Source organism: Streptopelia decaocto (assembly GCF_964273445.1).
Source record: "Streptopelia decaocto genome assembly, chromosome: 1".
Classification (NCBI taxonomy): Eukaryota; Metazoa; Chordata; class Aves; order Columbiformes; family Columbidae; genus Streptopelia; species Streptopelia decaocto.
The window spans coordinates 85,609,111-85,634,668 of record NC_138663.1 but is presented as its reverse complement, the minus strand read 5'-3'; the positions used below and the strand labels follow the sequence as shown (position 1 = coordinate 85,634,668).

General features: G+C 47.4%; 1 protein-coding gene across 2 annotated transcripts; it reads right to left on the bottom strand.

Annotated features, from left to right (window-relative positions):
* Positions 1-368: 368 nt before the first annotated feature.
* Positions 369-23,587, bottom strand: CHD4 (chromodomain helicase DNA binding protein 4). Of its 2 annotated transcripts, none has more exons than XM_082076044.1 (40): positions 23,505-23,587; positions 22,312-22,473; positions 20,174-20,301; positions 19,794-19,985; positions 19,283-19,401; positions 18,604-18,845; positions 18,395-18,522; positions 16,880-17,015; positions 16,268-16,449; positions 15,868-16,107; positions 14,711-14,914; positions 14,399-14,604; positions 14,045-14,176; positions 13,647-13,743; positions 13,081-13,272; positions 12,793-12,993; positions 11,682-11,819; positions 9,450-9,571; positions 9,096-9,269; positions 8,632-8,773; positions 8,027-8,158; positions 7,796-7,913; positions 7,446-7,570; positions 6,917-7,154; positions 6,574-6,746; positions 6,235-6,415; positions 6,048-6,134; positions 5,791-5,879; positions 5,575-5,708; positions 4,913-5,057; positions 4,566-4,731; positions 4,070-4,179; positions 3,695-3,830; positions 3,354-3,431; positions 3,096-3,233; positions 2,891-2,999; positions 2,437-2,569; positions 1,324-1,519; positions 1,034-1,209; positions 369-958 (listed from the first exon to the last, which is right to left on the bottom strand). In XM_082076044.1, exons 2-40 carry the CDS (start codon positions 22,406-22,408, stop codon positions 875-877), a joined length of 5,820 nt encoding a protein of 1,939 aa, XP_081932170.1. In that variant the 5' UTR covers positions 22,409-22,473; positions 23,505-23,587; the 3' UTR covers positions 369-874. The 2 variants fall into 2 exon arrangements, with proteins under 2 accessions (XP_081932170.1, XP_081932171.1); XM_082076045.1 differs by having other exon boundaries at positions 5,791-5,876.
* Between the last annotated feature and the right edge of the window lie 1,971 nt (positions 23,588-25,558).

Here is a 25,558-nt window from a genome sequence, read left to right as displayed (position 1 = left end):
GCCTTAGGGCCGGTGAGGAAAAGCAGGCTCTAGAGAAGGAAGCTTGCAGCATATACACGGAGGAAGAAAGAATTTATAGACTCATGGTATACAACAAACCCTGCTGTACACAGGAAAAGGACGTTCCTGACTCCTCAGGAATCATGCAGGGATTGCTGAGGGTTATCACTGAGGTATCACCGTATCACTGAGGGGTGACCTCAGTAATGTTCATAAATATATAGAGGGGGAGTGGCATGAGGATGGAGCCAGGCTCTTCTTGGTGACAACCAGTGGGTTCAAACTGGAACACAAGAGGTTCCACTTAAATTTGGGAAGTGGGAGAAGTACTTACCCCACCCCTCTTCTGTTAAATAGAGGCAACAAAATAAAATACAAGGAAACTTTATTTTTCAGTTTACCAAGGTTTTTCTCTGTTTTTTCTTTTTTTTTTCTTTTTTGTTTGTTTTTGTCTTCAAGCTGCTTATTAGTGGACAAGTCCAGTCAGTTTTTGTATTAAAAAGGATCTTGATGGAGGTAGCTTTGTCTCTGTCCTGGCTGTTGCTTGGTCTCACCTGTGCACTCTTCTTAGTAAACAAACTCAAAATAAAATTAAAAACAAAAACTGGAATTCCAGGCGGAGGCAGCGAGCAACGCAGCCAGGTTCTCCGTGTAACAGACATGGCGCTGTGGCCTCCAGTCACTATGTACAGAGTCCATCATACATCCCCCTCTCTCCTAAGCACACTCCTTGCTCCAACGGGCTGGCTGCGGAGGCAGGAGATTCTTCTCCTCCCTGAGACCTGCGCAGCAGCTTCCATGGAGGGAAACAGCACCCAGTCAGGAATGTCAGGCAGAGGGGTAGAGTGTGAAGGGGGGTGGGGCGGGGGAGGGGTCACTTCAGCTTGGCTGAAAGGTCAACAGCACTGGGCCAGTGACTCACTGCTGCTGGGCCACCTGTGGGGTGAGAGAAGACGATCTGAGACTCAATGGCTGGTCAGTGGGCCTCAGCTTTCCCCATGCGGTCCCCACTCCCCCCTGAGAGGGTACGCACTTGTTGGGGAGGGGGTGGTGGAGGGGGCTCACTACTGCGGTTGGCCAGCCGGCTGAGGATGTTGCGCTCGGACATCTGGAGGCGCACTGCCACAGGGGGGATACGGGCAATGGTGGCAGGCAAACGAGTCACATCTGCCTTCATGTCACTCAACAGCTCCTCCAGCTGCTTCAGAACTGGAAGCAAAAGGGACATCTGTTCAGAGAGAAAAGGGACGCCCCACAGGGAAAAGACCAGAGAGGACAGCGATGCTGAACACCTATCCCAGCCTATTTAACATACTGCATTACCTTTGTGCAGCACCGCGTTGGCTGGTTTATTCCCAGCCATTGACTCCTTGGAGAGGTGCTGGTGGCTCTCAGCCAGGCATTCCACCTCTGCGAAACGTGTGTTCAGAGCCATAGATGGATGAGATGGGTCTTCTGACATGTTCAGATAGGCAGCTCGCCGCAACTGCTCCTCAATCACCAGTGCTTGCTCCAGGAGCTGCAAGATGTGGCAGTAATGAGAAAAATTCTTTAAGCAGTTGCCCAAAAAGCAGCGTGTTTGCACCCCAGTCTCTCCTGATCCAGTTCTTCACTATCTCATGAGGTGAGATCCTGCAGCTGAACCTCCTTCCACCAGCTTCTGTTTATGTTGAATAAAGCCTAAAGAGCCCCAAACAACTAAGGACTCCATTAGGCTAGGCCAGGTACAGAAAAAAAACTAGGCTACATCTAGTTTAATAGAAGACTGCTATAAATTCTGCAGGATTCTCATTCCTCCTCAAATTCTTTTTAAAGACCAAGTTGATTGCTATTTTACTTTCTTTATGGAGCAAAGGGAATAGAGCTTTCTCTTTGAATCCAAGTGAGAAGTATCCCATGCTCATACAAAGCCTAAAAACTGTTAAGCATGCAGGGACATTTGGAGAAATCAACTTGAATCCTGTTAGTGCAGAACTGATTGGACAGACTACTCTGAATTAACATTTCGCCCCAAGACTGAGAACTACATGGCCTTTATTTTAGCTGGTCTTAAATCACTCCCAGAACTAAGCTACAGACACTCCCAAATAGGCTGCAGTAGAGACCGAAGGAAACTCTGTTGCACACCAAGCAGAAGCTGTGATGGAAACAGACACTTAAGCCATAAGCCTCCTGCATACCCGTTTTCAATAAAAAAATTGGAGAGCACTGAATGAAGCTCCCCAATACTAGTTCTAGAGTAAAGGGAGCTCCTATCGTGGAGCTACTGCATGATCCTGAGAGATATTGCTTTATTCCCTCACCTCTCGTTCCCCCTAAAAAGAAAGGCACTGCAGAAGGCTTCATTTTCTTAGCAGAAACTCAGAACAGCAAGCTCTTGTTCTTAGAGGTCCAGCTGGCTGAAAGACCCTTATCACATTGAAGATAAATCCTTACCTTAAATCTCCTTGCCAAGAACTTATTCTTTATTTCCAGGAAGTTACCCCTGTTCATCTCACCCTTGAAGGGTTCATTGAGGATGGCGTAACGTGGATCATTCTGAATATCCTGCCAACGGGCATAGCCATGACTGAGATGGGATGAGCTCAGGCAAACAAAGGCAATGTGAGAACAAGGGAATACACAGCCCAGGCAGATGCAGTTCTCAAGAGGGGGTGGGGAAAGGGGGTGCAGAAAGGGGAGGAACAGGAGCCAAGGAAGAGGAATGAGAACTATGTCCTGCTAAGTCTTAACTATGCTGGCAGGAAACACCTCCTCCCACCATCCCTTTCACTCTTGTGAAAGAAGATAAAGCACTCTCTCACTTAATGTTCTCCAGTCAGACCCAGAACAGTCACCTTCACCGTGACAGCTTATGTACATGGGGAGAGAACTGGCAGAGTAAGGATACTTGATAATTCCAGCAAGGAGCCAGTAGTCATGCCGCCGATGCCAGATCTCATAGGTCTTCTTTGTGACAGTTGCAGCTCGCTCTTCGTTCTGCCACAGGGAGTGTAGTTCTAGAAAGGCAAGAGACACCAGAAGAGTTTAAAGTTATTTCACAAACACAAGCAGGGGCATATAAACAAGTTCAAACATATAAAGATTTCTCATACCAGTGAAGCCACCATCTGCTATGTTGAACATGAAGCGCTGCTTTACTCCCTTCTTGTGCCTTTCATCTACTGACTCTTTCAGCATCTCTCCATTCTGCAGCATCACCACATCTCTCTTATCATCATCCTTTTTCTCATCTGTATACACAGGAAATTATTAGAAAGAACATGGCAGATACCACAGCAAGTTGGACCCACAAGGAATCCTTGCAGGAGAGGAGTTAAGGAAGAGAATAGAACTATGATCTCATGACTCGCCTTTCTCATCCAGAGTGATTATAGGAGGTTCAGGGGGATTCTCAATAGGTGTTCTGTCTTCCACTTTCTCCACATCAGCTGCAGGAGAGAAGGGGAACATGAGATGTAGGGCAACATGCAAGCCCAAGGTTTTGTTCTTCAGCCTGTGAAACCTACTACTGTTCCCTAACTCCTTGTTCAAAGCCCTGGAGAAAAGCCCCACTAATTGTCTACAATTACACCTGTTTCTTTACAATGAAGTACTGAAGCAAACAAGATACAACTTTAGGAAAAACAGTATTTGAGGAGGAAGTGGGGGTTTAATTGCTGTTCAAGGTATTTAACAGTGTCCCTAGAGATACCTTTGCTTTCTACTTCCATTGGCTCATCTGGTCTTTCCTTCACCTCTGGTTCTTCTCCTTTTTTTTCATCTGCTTCTGTGGGGTTCACCGGGGATTTTGCTTCCTGTGGTGGTGTCTCCACAGGCTGGACACATTGCTGAGGACAGAAACCAATGAGAAGCGAGGTGAAGCAGTGCATGGAAACAGAAGACAGTCACAGCAGTTTGGAAAGCAAAGATGCACAAAACCGTCAGGCCAGTTCTGAGGACCTGAGAATTATCTTTAATTATAATTCCAAGAACACACCTCTGTCTCAGCAGCTTAACAACACAGAAGAGGGGGCAGAAGCAGAGACATTTGCAATTGCACAAGGCAAACAAGCAACCCAGCACTCACCTCCATAGGGACCTCTGATTCAGTAGCAGAGGCACCGAGTTCTTTCTCTGGCTCAGATGGCTCTCCTTGCTCCTTTGCACTGGCTCCTTCTTCTACTTTTACTCCTTCTTCTGTGTATTACCCACCACAGAAAAGCACAGCAGACAAAAGAAGAGAAGCCAATCAGTAAGGTCTTCCCCTCACTGTTACTAAGCTCACATCCCTTTGCTGCCAGAGATTAGGCCCATCAAAATAGGACCAACACCACTCAAGATGACCCCCCCTTCCCTTTCCTGTTCAGTACAAATGCAGGGCTTCTCTTTTTACTGATGTCAGATTATCCAAGGGAAGTTAGTGTCCTCTCTTGCCTTTAAGGGCTCACACATGTCTTTGGCAACCCTCCTAACATGAGAGGTAAGTTGATCTGCGTCCACCCCAAAGCCCCACCACCACAGGTCTGGTGAGGGGAACAGCCAGGATGGGGTCAGGACACAGGACTGTGCAAGAGAGCTCTCACCAGGTGGAGGGACAGGGGCAGGTGTATTTGGTTGCGTATCCCCTGGTGTTGAAGGAGTTGGAGTTTTGGGAGAGGGCGAGCTTGGCTGTGAAAGTTTCTTGTTCTCCTCTATCTCTGCTAGTTCTGGCATACTCCAACGGCCATTCACATGCTCAAATTCCTGCACCTGCATGAGATAGAAAGACATATCATTGGAAGTCATACAAAGCTCATTCTCAAACCAGAAGTGACAGACTACTTGGCATACAACTAAAATATGTGTGAAAGGAGATGTAACTCACTAGCTCAGGACCCCAGTGGCAAGTTGTATAGAGAGTGAAGGCTCCACTGGTCTGCCAGGTACCTACCTTTTTGCGTATAAGAGACATGACCCCAATGCGAGTAAGGACATGCTGTCGAGAAAGACCTTCCCGTGGGACCCCATCTGCAAAGGTCTCTGCACCATCAGCTCCAGGTTCACATAAATGACGCATGAACAGAGAGACATAGGCCCTGGAGCAGTTAAGAGACAAGCAATTAGACTATAAACCACGTTAGCTAGAGACAGACATTATCAGATCCCTTCCAACATACAAGGAAAATCACCCCGAGACTCCTAATCTGTAGTAATACAAGTTCTGGGGTTCCAACCTCCTTTCAAGGGAGAATTTCCCAACAGAATTACTACATGCATAAAGGACACACAGCTGACTCAGAATCTTGAGCCAGAAACAACCATAAAGCCAAAAAAGACTCAGGGACAACATTCATTACATGCTTGTGTGGCCATGCTACTGCTCTAAAAGTATTTGCTTTTGATGACTGGCAAGTTGAGTCCAAGGAAGAGAACTAGGAACAACCTCCTATTCTCTCCCCAGCTTGTACTTCATTCCTCCACAAAGAATCAACTAATACATTAAGGAAATTATGTCATTGCTAAGGAAATGCCAAAAAAAGGCTCAATTCCATTTCTTCCCCAAAGGGATCAGATGTTGCCAACCTTCCACATCCCTGCCTACTGCAGACTCACTTGAACTCTTTCTCTGACTTGCCACGGAGGTCCCGAACAAGCCACTGAGTGGTGAAGGCATCCTGAGGTGGCATTCCATAGCGCATGATAGCATTGAGGAAGGCTTTCCGCTGGCGGGCATTGAAACCCAAGACCTAGAATGGAGAAGACAGACAGATATGGCAATGGCCATATAGAAGCAGCTGGGATGCAAACACCTACCCTGGTACTACTTACCTCAATGTTCCCTCCCACACGGGCAAGTAAGGGAGGCAGAGGCTTATCCTTATCGTTTCTCAGGCCTTTGCGGCTAGGCCGACGAGCTGCTGAAGAGAGAAATGCAGCTAAGGAGAAGAGGCAATGCACAGCGTATCGTTGTGTGAATATTTTCCTTGCAGAACAGCACCAAACTGTATAAATGGCCCAAATCAAGATCCAGCTGTTCCCACACTCTGAGTAAGTGACCCAAGAACTCTGGCTTCACCAGAACTTACCTTCAGACCTCTCATCGAAGTCCTCGTCTCCTTCTTCAGAAGCAACTGAATAGTCTGACTGATTATCTGACTGGTCATCCTGCCAGTCTGAAAGAAAAACAGCATGTGAGCCTGAGACGCTACTCCGTTACTTCCCAGCAACATATACTTTCACCCATTTCTCCCCCATGTTCCTGCAGATTTGTACCTCTGTCCTCCTGTGAGCCATCATTGTAGTTAACTTGCTTGCGAATACGTTTGCCCTTGCCCAGATTCCTGGCCAGATCCTCCTGTTGCTGTTCATAATGGTGACGCAGCAGTTTCTCCCAGTAATCAGGATCCACTGACTCCTCCTGCTTAATGATCTCCCGTTCAACCTCCTCTTCCTCCTGCCACAGAGAGGTAATAAATTTAGAGCCCTACACTCCAAATCCCAACCTAAGTAGATTTATGCCTGTTTGCCCTTAAAAGTGTCAGAGCTCAATTTGCTTAATTGATCCTACATTATTCAGCAGAAGATACTAGCTGACATCCACCTCATACTCACCCCCATCTCCTCTTCACGAACCACATACTGGGCCACTTTGAAGGAGCTGAGATACTCATTCATGCCCTGAAGTTCTGTATCTTCTGTTTCATCCTGGTTCCGATCCAATAGACGCTCAATTGCTTTGTCATCATAGTGGATGACACTGCTGTCCTCACCTTCCTTGTTATCCCCTGAGGGAAAAGAATAGACAGAGCTCTCATGTGGATCTCAAGGGACGAGGGAAAAGGAATGACACCCTAGACCTCTCTGAAGGGCTATAACCAGCACTGTGCCTACAGTTGCTCACTAAATAAGGAGCCAGACCTCCCCATATCTTTCAGTTCTACTCTCAGGCACTCACCCCCCTCAGTAGCCTCATCCTTGAAGAGCTCTTCAGTGCCAAATTTGAGAATGTCATCAAGTTCCTGTTTGGACATGGAGCCTGTCTTGGAGCCCAACCCTGGTCTCACTACCAGATGAGTTAGCATCATTTTCTTCTTGGCCACCTGAGTGATACGCTCCTCCACTGAGGCCCTTGTCACAAAGCGGTATATCATCACTTTCTTGTTCTGTCCAATTCTGTGTGCACGACTGAAGGCCTAGAAAAGAGATGTGCTCAGAACAGTTCAGAGCTATACAAGCCGTAGTCTGATACGCCCCACCTACCTCCAACAAATTTCCCAGTTGCCTTCATGTTGGCTCTTCATATTAGTGAAGGCTGGGCCCTAGAAGAACCCTCCATGCTTTCATTTCCCACTCTACCCATCCTCATTGCTCTAATTTTTTATATTTCTAGAAGGAAAGTGTCACATTCCTTCACTCCTCCTGATCATTTTGTTTCTCTGCTTCCTCAGGATTACTCCATAGTGAGTGGTCTCATTCAGACTCACCTGGATGTCATTGTGGGGGTTCCAGTCTGAATCATAGATAATCACAGTATCTGCTGTGGCCAAGTTAATACCAAGACCCCCAGCTCGAGTAGAAAGCAGAAAGCAGAACTGCTGAGCACCAGGAGCTTCAATAAAAGGAGAGAACAAAAGTAAACAAGGGAGAGCGCATTACTCAAACAAGGATTTGTATCTGATCCACATAACTTTGGGTGGCGGAGGCAGAAAATCACTCCTAATTTAAGATTCCAGGAGAGTAATGGAAGACTTGGGCCACAACAACCCCATGATGACCACTAAGCACATACTAGGCAACAGTTTTCCTTTTGCAGAGAAAGTCAGAAACTCCGTACCATTGAAACGATCAATAGCCTCCTGACGCATGTTCCCTGTGATTCCTCCATCAATCCGCTCATATTTGTACCCTTCATGTTCCAAAAAGTCTTCCAGAAGGTCCAACATTTTAGTCATCTACACATCAGAAAAACACCACCACAGAAGAGTGAGAGGCAAGGGTATACTGAATCAATAGCCTGCTTTCTCAGAGAAAGAATTCCCAGCCTTAAATTTTTTCCCCCATATACCTGAGAGAATATGAGCACCCTGTGACCTCCCTCCTTAAGGTTCTTCAACATCTTCTGCAGCAGCAACAGTTTTCCAGAGGCTCGAATAAGAGCACTACCATCATACATGCCATTTGGCATTTTTGGAGCTTCCTGAGAAGGAAAACAGAAAAGGAGTAAGGGGAAGAGGAAGAAAACAACTTGAAGGGATGTAGCTTGGTCTTAGCGTCTGGCTGTGTTCATCAGATGCTGACTCATTTCTGGTCATTCAGCATGGCACAACCACAACATGTAGCACTACTTATAAGAAACATCAGTGCCACCCTGTGCCTCTTTTTTTGCAATTTGATTCCTAGATGCCCTCCTCTTTCTTACTGACTTAAGTCCATTACTCTTATTGTCTTCACTGTCTTGCATGAGTCACAAGATAGATTCTACCTGTCATACAAAGATACTGGAAGAGGAAAGGCCTTCCAGCATTTTCGGTCTATACAACGACAGGATAAAAAAACAGAAGCAGAAAGAGAGGAAGGGGAACTCCCTCCATCCTTCATTAGGGAGCTAACCAGCTCCCTGATAACAGCCAGCGGGCAATTGGCATACACAGAATAAGTGATTAGACATACCATAGCAGCCACAGGGAAGAGGTAGGGGTGGTTACAGCACTTCTTCAGATCCATAACAACATTAAGCAAGGAGACTTGGTTACCACCACCCCGTGCGTTCAGCGCCTCAAAGTTTCTTGTCAAAATGTATTTATAATATTTCCTGAAAAAAAAAAAAAAAAAAGACAACTTAGACACTCTTCATGAGAATGACTAACATACTCTCTAGCTGAACTCTGCACAAGTCCTGGCATTACCTGCCAGCTACCTAGGCTCTGCCAGTGACATTCACCACCTCTCTATCCCTTAGATCAGAGCACAGGATTAGTCCTCCCTCTGCTGTAGTGGCAGCAAGAGATCTTCCTCCTATCCACTGCATAGAAGGCCCTATAGTGAGGATGAGGCTGTTTTAGCATCCTCTTTGAAACAGCAGAACAGAGCAAGAGTAGTTCAACAGCAGGTGCTCTCTTCATCCCCACACTCACTTCTGCATGGGGCTCAGCTCCACTCTGACAATGAGTTCAGTCTTTGACGGCATATTCTTGAAAACATCAGCTTTGAGACGCCTCAGCATGTGTGGGCCCAGCATGTCATGCAGCTTCTTGATCTGGTCTTCCTTCGCAATATCTGCAAACTCTTCTAGGAAGCCCTCCAAGTTACTGCAAAGAAACAGACACTCAGAAAGAGACACAAAGGAAAGAGAGAAAAAAAAAGAACAAAAAACAAAACAAAAAAACAAACAAACAAAAAAAAACACCAAAAAAACACAAAAAAAAACAAAACAAGGAAGAGAATAGGAACAACAAGACAGGCAGGCTGACTTGTGCTGCAAGACATACTGGAATCTCTCTGGTGTCAGGAAGTTCAGCAGGTGGAACAGTTCTTCCAGGTTATTCTGCAGGGGAGTTCCTGTAAGCAGCAGTTTGTGCTGGAGGGAGTAACCATTCAGCACCCGGAAGAACTGGGAAGTAGAGAGCAGAGGAAAAAATGGTGGGGAAAAATCCCAAACCAACCAACAACACCACAAAAAAACCCCAACCAACCAACAAAAACCACAAACAAAACACACAAACATGTCAAAGATTTTTTAAGTCATAGGCCTACAAAAAAAAAAATACTCTAGATAAAAAAAGCTGACATCAAGCTATGGTTCAATTTGGAGGACATCAGCTGTTTGGACAAGAGCTCCAAGTAGTTCACATTCCAGTCAGGGTCACGAGACTGATCTCATTTGGATCATTGTTCTGCACAGCTAAAACATGACTGCAGCAAATCCTACAAGCCATCAGGTGCTGGTAGGTTTCCTTTGCTCTGGTAAGTTACAAGCCCTTTCAGACCACCAGTCATTTCCAGACTGCCATACTATGTATTTTTTTCTTGCTAAATTAGTGTTCCAGATTCTTACAACCACACTGCCTTGAGAATTCTAGAAATAGCTAAGTCACTCTTCCTATTCATAGCAATGCTGGCAATATTCCAGAGCTCTGAACAAGCAGAGGAGAAAAAGAACTAAGGGTTTGCCAGCACATCTTCAAGGTAATTTGTGCTGGTTACAACAAAATAATCCCAGATATAAGTAGTGAGCAGCTGAAGCACTGAACTGAAAAGCACAAGTGTATCATGCTCACCAGCACAAATTGACAATAAAGCAGTAATTTATATGAGCTTGGCCACTTCTTTGCTTATTTTACACTTCACATAATACAAGGTCAGACTTAATGAAAGTAGCTTGTAGATGGCAAACAACAAAAAACCCCACAAACAGAAAGAAGAGAAGCCCACTATCACTTATGTTTTGGTTATCACACCAGAATGATCCTTCCAGTTGCCTCCATGGGGGTTTATCTTTCTACATAGTTATAGTCAAAAACCACTCTCATTTTAGAATAAAATATGGAAGTTACTGATTATATCTGCAAAACTTTGGTAGATAACTGCAATCTGCCAAGAGTGTTTGGCCTGTCTTGCAAACACCTGAAGCTGTCCTTATGGGCCAAGAAACTGCTCTAGAAAAAGGTAGCCTTAATGGTCTTATTGGATAACCAATTCTAACTATTAGTCATAATGTAACCTTGAGCCTTTACATCCCCTTTCAATTAATGAATATCACTAGTAAGCATTCATTACTACTTCCAATAATTTCAATGCTAAACATAGAATGCCATCCAGTCTTAGTACCTATAATAAAAAATAGATCCAGAAATTGGACTGCAAGAACAGCTGTGATGTCTTGGAAAGACACCTCACACCAAGATCCAGAGCAATTTAAACAACAATTTAAAAAAGAGAAATAAAGAGCCAATTTTGTCTTACACAGTCTCCAAAGCCCTATAGAACTGTATGTCCAATAACAATTGTTTTTAGCATATTGAGTACAACCCAGCTGAAGACAGACAAATCAATACCCGAATTAAGGTACAAGGACTTAGGGAGGGGCTGAATTAAGAAAGTACAGTCAAGTCTATCGAATTCAAACAAGCTTAGTTAAGGTGCAGTCTCATATGAAAGCAGCAATGTAGATTTCAGCATCTACCCAACCATTTTTTAACACTTCTGCCCACCTCTCCCATTTCTATAACACCCAATTAATTCTGCTACAAAGCTAAGTGAATGCAGAGAGCAAGCCTACTCTGGAAGCAGGATAACTGTGCTCATGACACTTTTTTTATGCTCAGTATGGTACGCCTTTCCAGAAGAGAGGTGGTACAGATATATTATCTGCTTTCAGATAAGCCAGTTTGTATTTGAGAGAAACAATGACATCCAGGTTTTTCTGTTTACCAGTGTACACTAAATGCCTACTCACCCAGAGAGAAAGCTGTTTTAACCAGTGATATGTTGTCGTGGTTGAGACGGACAAACGACAATATGTGAAGTTGTTGTCAATGACAATCAACTTCCAAAGGAAGGATGTTGATTTTTTTTTTTCTAGTAACACATCATATTTACTATTGAACAAATGACTAAGAAACTTTTGTGCTTAGGAGCAGATATCTAATCTTTTGAACACCCACTGCCCCTTCCCCTCAGTATATGCACCATGCCAATAAACGGCCTGTGTTTCCCTATACCTTAGACTGGTTGTTCTTCAGTCTGTGAGCTTCATCCACAATGAGACAGGCCCAGTCAATAGAGCCCAGTATGGCCATGTCAATTGTGATCAGTTCATAGGAGGTGAGAAGCACATGGAACTTCACAGCAGCCTCCTTCTGCAAAGGACAAACATGGCAATGGCATCAGGGAATGCCCCATGACAATGTAGATATAGCATTTCTCTAAGTTATTTTGATGAACCCTGCCTGATCAAACAGCACATAAACTTTTTACACCCACAGATTCCTGTCATAAGATTCAAAATACAACCCAAACCATTCTATCTTTTTAATTTCCCATTATTCTTTTTGTAACACATGTAAGTCTTCTCAGCTCCCTCAGTACCTACTACTTATGGACAGTTGCCAAATATTGTAACAGAGAAGTTAAACAAATAATCAGTGAATAGAGGCATGTTACAGAAATTAGATTTGGAGGAGTTGCTCATCAAAAAGCTAAGACTTAAAAAGATAAGTAGTTTATTGTGGAATTTTAAATTACTGTTAGCACTTAATGCAGTTCAATTTCAAGGGAAGCAAAGGAGTCCTGTTTCTCTGTCACACAAAAACCTTTAACTCTCATCTTGCTTTTACTAGGAAGACTAAAGTCCTACAAAAAACAACCACCAAGGATCAGGCTCTTCCTTGCTGTCTGGACACAGAATGCCATTTCTCAGATGTCTCGGTATGGCCTCACTGTCAGTCAGCTCCTCAGAGAGATTAAAATGTTCATACTTTTTTGTACATTTGCCTTTTTTCATAGAATGGCAACTCAGAGATTGACTTAGATCTGTCAAAATGATGCATAACTTCACAGATTAAGTAGGAGAGAGAGAAGGACTTGCCTAGGGTCACTATTACCTCAGCCAACTCAGTTTCCAGTACTGAATTAGTTCAGACTGGTAGGAGTGTTTAAACAGTCTAGAGCATGAGTCTAAACGCCCACTAGTCACCAATTCGTAGATATTTCTCCTTCGAAACTACAGGTATAATCAGTTCCCAGAGACATCAGAGCATGTGAATCTCAGCTGCTTAAAGCCAGTCTAGTGCATCTCTCAGTTCAGGCTAGTGTTACAGCAGAGTTCTGTACCTTCATTCTGGATGCTTTTTTGCCTCCACGTATGGCATTATCCTCAAAAGTGAATTCGTTCTCACGGATGATGGCCCGGCTGTCTTTGTCCCCAACATAGGTCACTACATACATATCTGGGGCCCACATCTCAAATTCTCGTTCCCAGTTGATGATTGTGGACAGTGGGGCACTCACCAAGAAGGGACCCTTTGAGTGGCCCTATGAATAGAGTCAGTAAAAACATTAGATGAGTGCAGCCACTAACACAGGCAGAATCTCCCTGGGTAGTGATCTCCTAGCTCTCACCTCTTTGTATAAGGAATACAGGAACACGGCTGTCTGCACAGTCTTTCCCAAACCCATCTCATCAGCCAAGATTGTATCTGTGCCCTGCGCCCAAGAGAAGCGCAGCCAGTTCAGTCCTTCCAGTTGGTAGGGATGTAAGGTCCCTCCTGTTACATCGAGGTACTCTGGTTGCCGGTCATATTTCACTGTTGGCTACAGCAGAAAGGAAGAGAGTTGACATCCTTTACCTTAGCTAGACAGCTACCAAGACTCCCTTTCCAGTCACCCATATATTCCCTAGTGCAGATGAAACTTCTCAACCAGACTAGCACCAGACAAAACTCCCAAATGGCTAAAGGTATCCACCAAAAAGCCTTTTTTTTTTTTTTTTTGGTAAAACCCTTTCACCAAGAGCCAGCCAGTGTCTCACCCAATGGAGAAGGTGAGCCTTTGTCTGCATGCTCTATAACCCATTAATTCTTTGGGCCAGGAAAGAACTCAAAACCATATGCTCTTGAGCTTCCTGCCTCCCTCCCCAAAATAAGAAGCTATACCAGATGACTCCTAAGCAATAAAGAGTAACTTACATCTACTGTGGGAGTCTCAGGGGGCCTTTCCAGTTTCCGCATCTTCACTTTCTTTAACTTCTTACCAGGCCTGCCCTCTTCACCTCTCATCAGCTCCCTATGCAGAGACAGAAGAATATGCAAGTTTAATGGCTTTTGTAACACTTCAAGGGAAAACTATTGCAAAGAATACAAGGGCAATCACCCAACTCAGATAAATTCAAGAGAACAGGGCTGGAACCTTCATGAACTGGTGCAGCAGCACAAGGTCCCTGCCCAAAGGAATAAGGAGTCAGCAGCAAGATGATGCTTCTTGGCTATCTCCATATATTAATCCAGTTAGTGATAGGGGTTGACATAGTCCAGTATTTTCTCTTGAGGGAAGAGAAAGGAACACCACCTCTAGATACTTCTCTTACCTATGATTCCAGTAGCCTTGCTTGTAGAGGTCATAATCTTGGATATCCACATCCTCACTTTCCCAGGATGCCTGGTCATAGGGTAGGTCCCTCCATTTAATTAAATAGTGGACATTCCCCTTCTTATCCACACTGCAGAAGAAACCAGTAAGTCTTAAGCACAGTGAAACTACAGTATTCACCCACTCAAATGGGAGAAGGATCCCTTAATGAAGCAACAGAAAAACAATGTTTGTCATACCAACAAAAGAACTTCCTCTCTTTCCCCCAGTCATACTGCAGTTCAGCTCATTCACTCTTCTTTAGCCCTGCTTAAAGGTCTTTGTCGAAATCCTCTTTGCTACTTCCCCCTACCTATGATTAAGGATCCTGTGGATCATCATCCACTCAGGCTTGATCCCGTAGCGATAGAAGCGCTCCTCCATCTCAGCATATTTGGGGTCCTTGTTTTTTCTCTTTCGACTTTTCTCCTCTTCCCCTCCAAAGTCCCCTGAGGGTGGCTCATCCATATCATTTTTGCGCTGGTAGTTACGAAACATGACCTGGCAGTGCAGCTCCAGCTGGAGTCAAGACAGAAGCAGTCAGTAGGTGTTTTCAGTCCAACTATCTAAAAGGTTTTCCCCCAACTATCCACCCTTATGATGTGGTTAGAGCCATCCAACTCACCTGCAACTCTGACACCCAGGAACAGTGCCAGTAGGACATGCCCTGCCATTTAACAAAGAACTGCCTTTCAGGCCGGCCCTCCAGAGGCTTAGGCGGAGGAGCATTAGGGTCTGCATCAGGTGGACGTGGTGGTGGGGGACCAACTGGGGGCTGACCCCATTTCCAGATCAAGATCTTCTGCACTTTTCCTTTCAAAGCTGGGCACTGAAAAGTTAAACCGAGCTTGTTATATCAGACTGCTCCCATTCTAACATACAAGCAACTGAGGAGTAGAAACATACAGAGTTACAGTTCCCTTCCTTAGTTATAGTTTTGCTATGCAGATGGTATTTGCTTTTTGGATCTGGAAGCTTTTGTCCTCTTATCTCCAGCATTTCTTTGAGCTTTCTCCAGTTTGTTTGGGTTTTTTTGTTTTTTATTTTTCCTAGGACAACCCCAAACTGAATTCAGTATCTCAATTTAGTTGTTTCCCCAGGGCCACACCAATTCTGTAGTTCTACATGAAATACTGAAATTGCTAGGCTTGACAAGCCCAGTAGCCTATCCAACCACAACTCTAATGAAAGTTTGTACAGAAAACATATCCCAGCACAGGGATATGTCCTGAAGCACCTTTTTTGGTTCATCATATTAACAGTCCTTATCACCGAGTGAAAGCACCTAACATCACTTTATAATACTTAATTTCAAGAACTTCCTGGAAAAGGGTCGCATTTCTCTCAACTATCTACTACAAAAGGTCTTGGCATTACAGGGCTTATTGTGCGAAAAGCCTGTTTGGCTCAGCATCAGTTTAAAGTATTTTTCTTAAGCACTGAATAGGCTCACACTCATTCTCCTGCTTCTACATCCATACAGGATCCAAGAAAATTAATTGAGCCTTGGCATCCTGGACCCAAAACTGCCCAACTACTTTGCACATGGGCAGACCTTATGAGACTCAATGGCAGGACTCTGTCCTGCCTGCTGTCTGGAGACAACAACCAATCGACAAGGCACAATCCAGCCACAAAAAGCCAGGCCTTGATGTTTTATGACAAAAGTGGGAGAGAAGATAGAGTCTTTAGAGGACTAAGCACTTCCAGGAAAATGATGATCCCAAGGCATTAGGTCAATTGTCTCTTGTAGCAATGAGAATGGTACAGGCAGAAACTCACAGTGCAGCGAGGACACAGCCACTCTCCGTTGGGAATCTCTGGCAATGGGGGATTCAGACAGTGGATATGATAGGATGAAGGACAGGCATCACAGCACAGCAGCTCTCCTCCATCCTTGCAGACTCTACAGAACTCCATATGGTGGTCATCCTCTTCCTCAGCATCCCCGACAACATCCTCCAAGATTTCCTCACCCTCAGAGTTATCCTCCTTTGCTTCCCACTGAATGCCCTCTTTTTCCTACAGGAAAGGGAAATCAGAACACAAAAAAAACAAAAAAAATCCAAACCAAACAATCATATATTTATGATTATTTTATTACCCCTAAAGAACAGCCCCTAGTCACTTGACACCCCCACCCCATGATCTCTTGCACAGTCTGGAGAAATCCAGTACTCACACAGTGTGGGCAGCTCCATTTGCCCTCTGGGGCTTTCTCCATGTCTGGGTCCAGGCAAACCATGTGGTAGGCACGAGGGCAGGTATCACACAATATAATTTCTCCCCCCTGCTGGCACACCTCACAGTAGTCCTGGTGATCAGTCTCATAGCCATCCACAGCCACTGTGGAGTCCTCCTCACCTACAGATGGTGATGAGGAGTTACAGCAGTACAAGCCACAGGTACAGACTTCCTACAGTAAGGAAAGGTGCTCTCCCAACAGCCTACATAGTGATATAGAGAAGTAGAACCCAAAATTCTTGCTCTACCTATATAAGTAAACACAGGGCAGGGAGAAAGAGCTGGAACAGGAATAAAACAAGGCCCATTTTGCCTCCTTCCACACATGAAATTAAAAGTGTAGTTGAGGCCAGGAAAACTCAGCACTCTGTCTGTTCCCCTACCAAGGTGAGAAAGAACTCCTAAAAAACTTTTCCTTATCAAAAATAATTCACAAACAATTCTCCTCCCTCAAGTATGTTGTTAAACATTTGAATTCTGCACAGACACTCCTCTAATATTCCTACATTTGACTATGCTTCTGTCTCCAACTGACAGTAACCATTGGTACCTTTCTTTTTCTTTTTCCCAGCTTTGAGTTTTTTGCGACTGCGGCTACTTCGGCTTGTAGATCCATCTGAAACAGAGTAGCTATTGATACTGGCATCATCGAAGTCTGACTCCACATCCAGATCATCATCTTCACTCTGAGATAAGAAAAAAAAGCTATGCTACTCAGGCACACATGCTGGGGGCAAGCAACCAGACACAAACCCCAGCATTTCTATTAGGTTGGTGCAAAAGTAATCGCAGTTTTGGACTGTGAATTTTAAATCATTATAAGTAGGTTCTAACACATCTTTATTAATCAAAATAGGAACCATTGCAATCCACATGTTTTTGCCAACAAGAAATGAATTTGCTTATTCCTGTAGCATAAAAATCCATGTTTCAGGATTTGTCAAACTTTTGGAAAGCATTTTCTACATCCTGCTGGCTGTAGAAGCATTGTCCCTGCAAAAAGTTGAGATGCTTGGTGAATGCGGCAGATGAGGCAAAACTTCATAGCCCAATTCGTTCAACTTTTGAAGCACTGGCTTTGTGACATGCAGTCGGGTGTTGCCAGGGAGAAGAACTGGGCCCTTTCCGTTGACCAATGCCAGCTGCAGGCAGTGCAGTTTTCGCTGCATCTCATGAAATTTGCTGAGTAGTCTTCTCACATGGAATGGTTTCACCAGGATTCAGAAAGTTGGAATGGATCAGACTGGCAGCAGATCACCAAACAGTGACCACAACCTCTTTTTGGTGCAGGTTTGGCCTTGGGAAGTGCTTTAGAGGTTCTTCGCAGTCCAGCCACTGAGCTGGTTGTCACCAGTTGTCATAGAAAATCCACTTTTTGTTGCGTGTCACAATCTGATCCAAAAATGGTTCGTTGCTATTCTATTGCATAGAATAAGAGAAGACAACACTTCAAAACAATTTTTTTTTAATTTTTGGTCAGCTCATGAGGCACCCACTTATCAAGGCTTTTTCACCTTCCCAGTTTGCTTCAAATGCCAAACAACTGTAGGATGGTTGAGGTTGAGTTCTTCAGCAACTTTATGTAGTTGTAAGAGTATCAGCTTTGATGATTGTTCTCAAATGGTTGTTGTTAACTTTTAATGACCAACCAACCACTATGCTCCTCATCTTCAATACTCTCATGTCTTTTGCAGAACTTCTAGAACCACCACTGCACTGTGCGCATTCGTTAGCAGTTCCTGGGCCAAATGCTTTGTTGATGTTGTGAGATGTCTCCACTGCTTTATGACCCATTTTGAACTCAAATAAGAAAACTGCTTGTATTTGCTTTTTGTCTAACATTTCCATAGTCTAAAATAAATATGAACAGCAAGTAATAAGTCAGCAGCAAAACAAAATAAAGCAAGAAAAGCAGATTAAAATGATGCATAAAATCACCACATTTCAGAATGTATTTCAATATCAAACGGCACATTTCAACAGTGCAAAAACTGCAATTCCTTTTGCACCAACCTAATAGCACATCATCACCTCCTCCTCAAGTCAAGAAAGAAGCATCACTTACCGATGATCTTTTACGTTTGGAGCCAAATCCTCCCAGTTTGATTTTCAAAGGTGCCACCTTCTTTGTTTTAGGTTTCTTGATATCAGGAACACGAGGACTGGCCTTTGGCTTCCGACGGGCATTGGGTCCTGGGAACAGAGAAGCCTGCAAGTTAGAAAGACTACTGCCTTGACATCACTCACTCTCTACCACCCCATCAGATTGTTCACCTTTGCCCTCCTTTGTCTTGGCTTTCCTGAGTGGCACATCTACAGGAGGCTGTGGCAGGACGGTATCCACATTGGTCACCATACTCTCCACTACTGCAACAGCTGCCGCTGCAGCAGCTGCCACAGATGCACCTGAACTTCCTTTGAAGGGGTTGTTTGTGCTAAACTCCCTCCATTTGGCTCCCAGTACCATCATCATCTTCGACACTGCTATTTTAGGGTTCTTTGCTGCAATAAGTGGCCTGTGTACAGTTAAAGAAGGAAAAGTTATTGAACCACCCTGAAATCTAGATCGTTATTCCACCCCACCACCACCCCCATCAGCACCTCTATCTCAAACTACATTCCTTTCTTATCTCTGATCTCTATAGCAAATGAATCTCTCCACTCCCATCCTTCACTCTGTGGAGGATGCAAATGCTCAAGGGCTTGGAAAGCAAAATGGAATTTAACATACTGGGGAAGAAAGGGGACTGCGACTGAGGACTTGCATTATCTTGACCACTGAAAACAAAAAAAAATATGTGGATCAATTATTTTACTGTTGCTTCAGTTTTTGCTCTAGGTAGGACATTAGTGTCCCTAATGTACCCTGAGGTTCCAAAACCAAGGAACTTAGTCCTTGCCCAATCTCTTTTTTTTGCTCCAGAGTCCGTCCAAGTGCAGGCTTGTAGTTTACCTGACAAACTGGCTGAAAGCTTTGTAGTTGGTGAGAGTGCGGTAATCCTCCTCTGTGAAGATATGATCAATATCCTCCATGCCCCAGTCTTCCAGGAGCTGAGCAGATGACTTTGGCTCCTGTGCAAAGAGAATCACAACAACTCTGAGAAAGACCTCTAGTTCTGCTGTAGGAAAGAGCAGAACTTTACACATCTACTGACGATCCAGTCAGTCATGATCAAGGGATTTTTTTTTCCCCCATCCACTTATCACTGCCATAGGATACAGCCTCAACAGAACATCAGTGGTGGTGGAAAAAGTCTTTGGCTTCAACATACATTCTAGGTGTTTAAGGCAGAAGAGGGGAAAGAATGCAAGGTGGAAAAGTGGTCAACTCAAACGGGTCTAGAGAAGGAAGAAGAGACTTAACAGCCCCAAATCCACATGCCATCAGAAATGGAGAGCACAATGATCCCCAAAATCAGATACATGGGAATGAGAAGCAGGCAGTCAGCATGGTAGCTTCTCACCTTTGAGTCATCATCTTCTTCCTCCTCCTCTTCCTCCTCCTTGCGCTTGGCTTTATTTTTCTTTTCCTTCTTGGGCCCTAATTTCTTCTTTTTCTTCTTTCCAGGAGTGTAGTCGCTGCCCTCACTGTCAGAGCGTAGAACCTCCTCTTCTTCCTCCACAAACTCATTCCCCTCACCAGAGCTGTCCCCCAGCTGGAGAGGGAGGGAGAGAGAAGATCAGGCAGCTGTGAGTAAATACCCTAGATAAACCACTGCCCTCTCCCCAGGCTCTAGAGGGTTCATACAAAGGATTGCTGCCATAGGCCAACAACGACAGTAAGCACCCTCACACCCCATATATCCCCATTTCAGTGTGTGACCTTAGAAATCCTTTTCCTTACCTCCTTCTTCTGACGCTTGCTGAGCTTGGGCACTTTGGGTTCCTTTAGTTTCTTGGGCTTCTTCTTCTTCTTGATTTTGGGTGTCTCAGCCTCTGACAGAAGCTCTTCCTCAGGCTCTTCTTCAGGCTCTGGAGGGGAAGAGGTGACATGTCTCATTCAAATCCCATTCCTGCTCTGCAGCATAGCCCACTTCTCAGAGACGCTAAACTTGTCTACATCTTGTTACATACTTACAAACATAAAAGGGTTTGCAACAGCTTACTCTGCTACTGTTCACAACAGATACTAGGTAATCATAAGTTACCACTGCACACATGGTTTCCGTCTCCCTCCAAGACCACCTATTTCCACAATATTCCTCCTCCAAGCAGAGTTGCACTCAGATCTTGGGGACCAGAAGTTTGACATAGCCCATCAAAAAAAGGAAATAGCATAGCATAGATGGCCACATCTAAAGGAGACAAAACAGTGAATACATTTGAGAACCTGACGAGGATACTGTTTCAGTCCTTGGGCATCCAGCAAAGAAATCCCTAGCTATTCAGCCTCTTCAGCAGTAGAGGGTATCCTACATATACAGGCCAGTAAGCCACTACTTTCCTCCTCCACAGGAAAGTTGTTACTCAGCAACTCCGATAGGGATTTGACACAACCTTCTCCCAACCCCCTTCTCTCTGCGCCAACAGCTAGCAAGCTCGCTGCCCAGCCAGACGAACACATGCCAGCTCCCCACCATGCAGGCTCCCATCTGTGCACCCCCCTTCCCTGCCTGTCCCCCGCCCGAGGGGCAGGGGCAGCCAGACAGCCCTTCCCTTTGTGGCAGGCTGCTCCTGCAGCCCGGCCACCCACCCTCCCCCGCCGCCCCGCCCACCGCACACAGCCAGAGTCACTCCTTCTCCCTCCAAGGGAAAATGGCCTCCTGACCACAGGAGCTGGGCAGGATGGAGGAAGCCACAGGTCAGAGGAGCTACCACAGCTAGGGGTGAAATGGCAGAGGTTGAGCCCTCCGAACCTGGGCTCCTGTGGCTGGCCACTGACATATTCCCAACCAATGGATGCCTCTTTGCTCCCAGGGTCCTGCAACATCAGGTCTTCCAGGGATCCCACTTCTTCTCCCCCCAGGCTCCAAATTAGAGTCTCTGGGGTCCCATCCTTTTCAACATATCACCTAAAGCTCTCCAGTTTGCAGGGATTTAAACAGTCTTTCTTCATCAAGATTTTCCTTTCAAAGCTTACTGACAGTCCCTTTCTGCCTAAGATTTCAGAGGTGCCAGAAACCCCTAGACTCAAAGCTTCAGAAAAAAATGCTGAACAAACAGAACCCCAAAAAGTCCACAACATTTTCCCTTTCCAGTCGCAACATTCTTCTTACATGACACTACAACACCACACCACAAGTTAGCAGGAAAACTCAAACCTGTCTTACAGTCCAGCACATCAGGACGTAGATTATTCCTTTTCATAAAAAAGCAGAGCATCCAGATGTATGTCCACAGAGCAATTCATCAACCGCAGCAACAATAAAAAAAGCCCAAAACAGAAGAGTACCCAGGGCTCTAACCCAAGTCTCATATTGATGACAAGGATGCAAACATGAGGGGAAAAGGCAAGGTACAAAGACTACAAGAAAAGCAAAGGTGAACAAGCAGCATGGAGCAAAAACCAAGAACAAGAAACCTCAATAATTGGGTGTGGTAATGAAGGAAAGTGGGTCACGCAACAGCCCAAGGCACTTTGCTCTGGACATCAGCCGGTCTAAGTTCCCAGATGAAAGAAAGTCAGACACCCTGCACTTTCACATATTACCCGCCCCCCTGGCCTCCATTCACAAAATATGAAACTCACAGGCATTTTGGTACCTCATCAGAACTGGACACTCTGCCTCCACCCCACAACACCTCCTCAAAGCACAAGCCCCAACAACCTGCAACAGCTTGGAACAAAATTGGCTCCACCTGACACAAAGCCACGAGCCTCGCACTTCATATTAACCCTACGACTTGGATACCAAAATCAAAAACACATACATGACTCATAGTAAAAAACTGACATTCCCCTGCACATCTTTTATTTCACATATTCAGCTTGAGACCAGCCTCACCCCCATTTCACATGCATGCTGTGCAGGTTCTCCATACCTAGATGCTGGGGGATAGCGTTGTTCAACAGGATCTCCATCTCATCATCATCACTGCCCCCTGAGCACGGCGACGGAGATCCAATGCCCGATGCCATGTCCTCCAAACTAAGGGAGGCCTGGGCTTATACAGGGCGTCGTCTTCTTGCCAGTCAAGCCAGCACTTCATTGAAAAGAAAAACAAAGTTATAGTAGACCCAAACTCAGTTTTCCCAAGCAATAGTGCTACCAAGAGGATCCATGAGAAAGCTTAGACAGCAACTTTGCTGGATTTGGAGCTTACAGAAACACTGGCAAGTACCAGCTTAGAGTTGTGATGAAACAGGCTTTGAAGACACTAGATATTAAACTGAGTCAGCAACTCATCTCCGACGAGGACACCAAAACAGATGTCCTACAGGAAAATTCTCCCCTCCTCCGCAGCCGGGTGCCCGCGGTTATTTCAACCTTGGGCTGAGAGAAGGTAGCAAGGCGAGGAAGGCAGCTGTGCTTACGAAGGAGACCTTGGGCCAGCCGGAAGGCTGCTGGCCAGCCGCGGCAGGGAGCGGGCAGCCCGCTCGGGGCCCGGTACGGCGGACAGCGGCGGAACTGGCGCTGCCGGCAGTGCCCAACTCGCCCGCCCAAACTTGGCGCGCCGGTCCCGGGCTGACACAGCCGCGGCCGGAGAGGCAGCCCGGCGTCGCCCTCACGCTCCTCCGCCGCCGGCCGCACACAAAAGGCAAGGGCAGGCTCGGCGGCGCCGGCAGCCCCGCTCCGCTGCCCGCCGCACCCGCGCCCCCGCCCGGAGCGGGGCTGCGCGGCGCAGGGCGGGGGTGGCGGGTGGGGGCGGGGGGGGCAGCGTCTCGGCGGGCCACGGTCTCCCAGGCGGGGGCGCGGGGCGGGGCCGGGGAAGTCCGGCTCGCATGCGGCGAGGGGCCGCCTCTCCCCAGGGACACGCACCGGGGCGGGGGCCCAGCGGCAGGCGCCGGCCGGGGCTGCGGGGACCGGTGGGGCCGCCGCTCCTCGGCGCGGTGCCGAGTGGGGGAGGGGAGAAACGTCCTGCGGCCGCCCGGGTAAGGCGGACGGCGCGGCGCCGGGGGGAAGCTGCGGCTGCGGGTCGACGAGGAGCGCGGCGGTGAGGGGCGCCCACGCGCAGAGATGCCCCAAGAGGCGACGGAAGGCCCTGCCCGCCCTCGTCCCTTCCCATATCCTCACCCGGCTCCAGACCCTTGCTCCTCTCTCACCGCCGCTGCTGCAGCAGCTGCTGAAGGGAAAATGGCTCCTACCCCGGCACCGCCTCTTAAAGGGCTAAAAACCCGGCCAGGCCCCGCCCCGTTCCCGCCTCCATCCCATAATATGCATTGGGACCCCGGCAACAGGCCCCGCCTCCGTCTCCCCGGCAACTCCCCCCCCCCACCCAGAGGCATCCCATAATACTCACCCTCCCCTCAGAACTTCCCACTCACTGCCCGGCCCGGCATCCCATAATAATAACCCCTCCCGCCGAGAACATCCCATAATACAGCCCCCCCCACACACATCCCCCCCTCCGAGAAACATCCCATAATACTCCCCAGGCTCGCACCCCTTCTTTCCGGCATCCCATAATACTCCCTCATTTCCCCCCCCCGCCCCTCGCTCGGGACCCCGCACCGGGCAGCGCGGCCCGACATCCCATAATAGACACGTCCCTCGAGTGGGGAAGGGAAGGGGAGGCGGGGGGGGGCACACTGTAGTAACCCCCAGAACATCCCATAATAGTCACACCGCGGGCGCGCATCCCATAATAGTCACCCCCCTCCTCCCCCCCCACCCGCCGCCCAGGCAGGCATCCCATAATAGTCGCCGGGAGCCACCGTCCAGCCAGGCATCCCATAATACCCACGGCCGCCCGCCCCGCGGGGCTCGGCCGCGCCGCCACCGCCCCCCACAGCCCACCCTGGCTCCCGCCCCGCCCCGTCCGCCCCACCTGCCCGCTGCCCCGGGGCCCTGCCCGCCGCCGTCAAGGTCCAGGGGCACGGGGCCAGCCACGCAGCCCGGAGCGCTCTGGCATCGCCCGGCCCCTGCGCGCTGCCCGCTGACACAGGGCCCAGGCGGCCCGCAGCGGGCACCACCCTCCTCTGGCTGGAGGCGCCGGGCTCCCGCCGTCGGCCCGCGATCCTGGGGCTGAGCGCCCTGCTCGCTCCCCTTCCCCATCCCGTGCCCCGAGGGGTGTGTATGGCCCCTGTGGCACATTTTTGCCTTCATGCATGCACAGGGCTGAGGCCCACAACACCCCATCCCGCACGCTGTGCCCACAGGGCCCCTCCAAGGCTGCCCACCCCCAGCCCGTGACACCCCGCAGTGCAGCCACCACCAGCGTGTGTGTGGGGAGCCCGCGGTGACTTCCGTTGCCTCCCTGCCACACGGGCGGGCCCGCAATGCGAGGCCTCCTCCTCTCCTGACTGCTGGTACCTGCAGAACTACCTGTACCCCAGGGATAACACGGCATCTCCATGTACTCCATTCCTTTCTCTCCCCCCATACCTAGCACCGCATGCTGGTCCTTGCTGCGGCCCTCCACCGGGAAACTCATCATCGCTTTATACAGACTTGAACAGTCCATAGGTATAAATACACCCCAATTATGCACATGCGACTGTATCATTAATTTCCCATTAAGCAAAATCACATCCCATAGTGCCACCTATCCCCCACTTAGCATCTTCATTGCTCATCTCAACAAAGATGCACAGCCCTGTCCACCTCTCTCAGTAAACATGTGGTTGTCAATAACCGCCACCGTTCTCCTCAAAAAAATGCCTCCGCTGTCCCGTGCCTGGTGGTGCCCATGCACGCTCCATCCCACCACAGTGCAACACAGACATCCCACAACATGAGTGAAGGATTTACTGCTATAGACCGCAACAGACCGTCACCGATCCTGTAACACAATCTGTGCTTTGGCTGCCAAACCACGCCAGAAAAGTCCACACGTACACCGGGCACACAGGTATTTCGTAACACCACCCCATCACCTGTACCGCACACTGGAGCATCTCAGACTACCAGCGAACTCTCCCTCCCTGCCTGTGCAGCTCCCAACCACCCACCTCTTTGCACCAGCACCTCTTTGCGGAGATGTGGTCAAGTTCTGCCATCTCGCCTGTGGGCTCATCACTGCTGTGTGCTCCAGCATGGTCCCGCAACAACATGTGTGCAGGCATTTCACAGCATGAGCTGCTCCTCCTGCACATGTACTTCCCACCTTGCCAGCAAAGACTAGACAG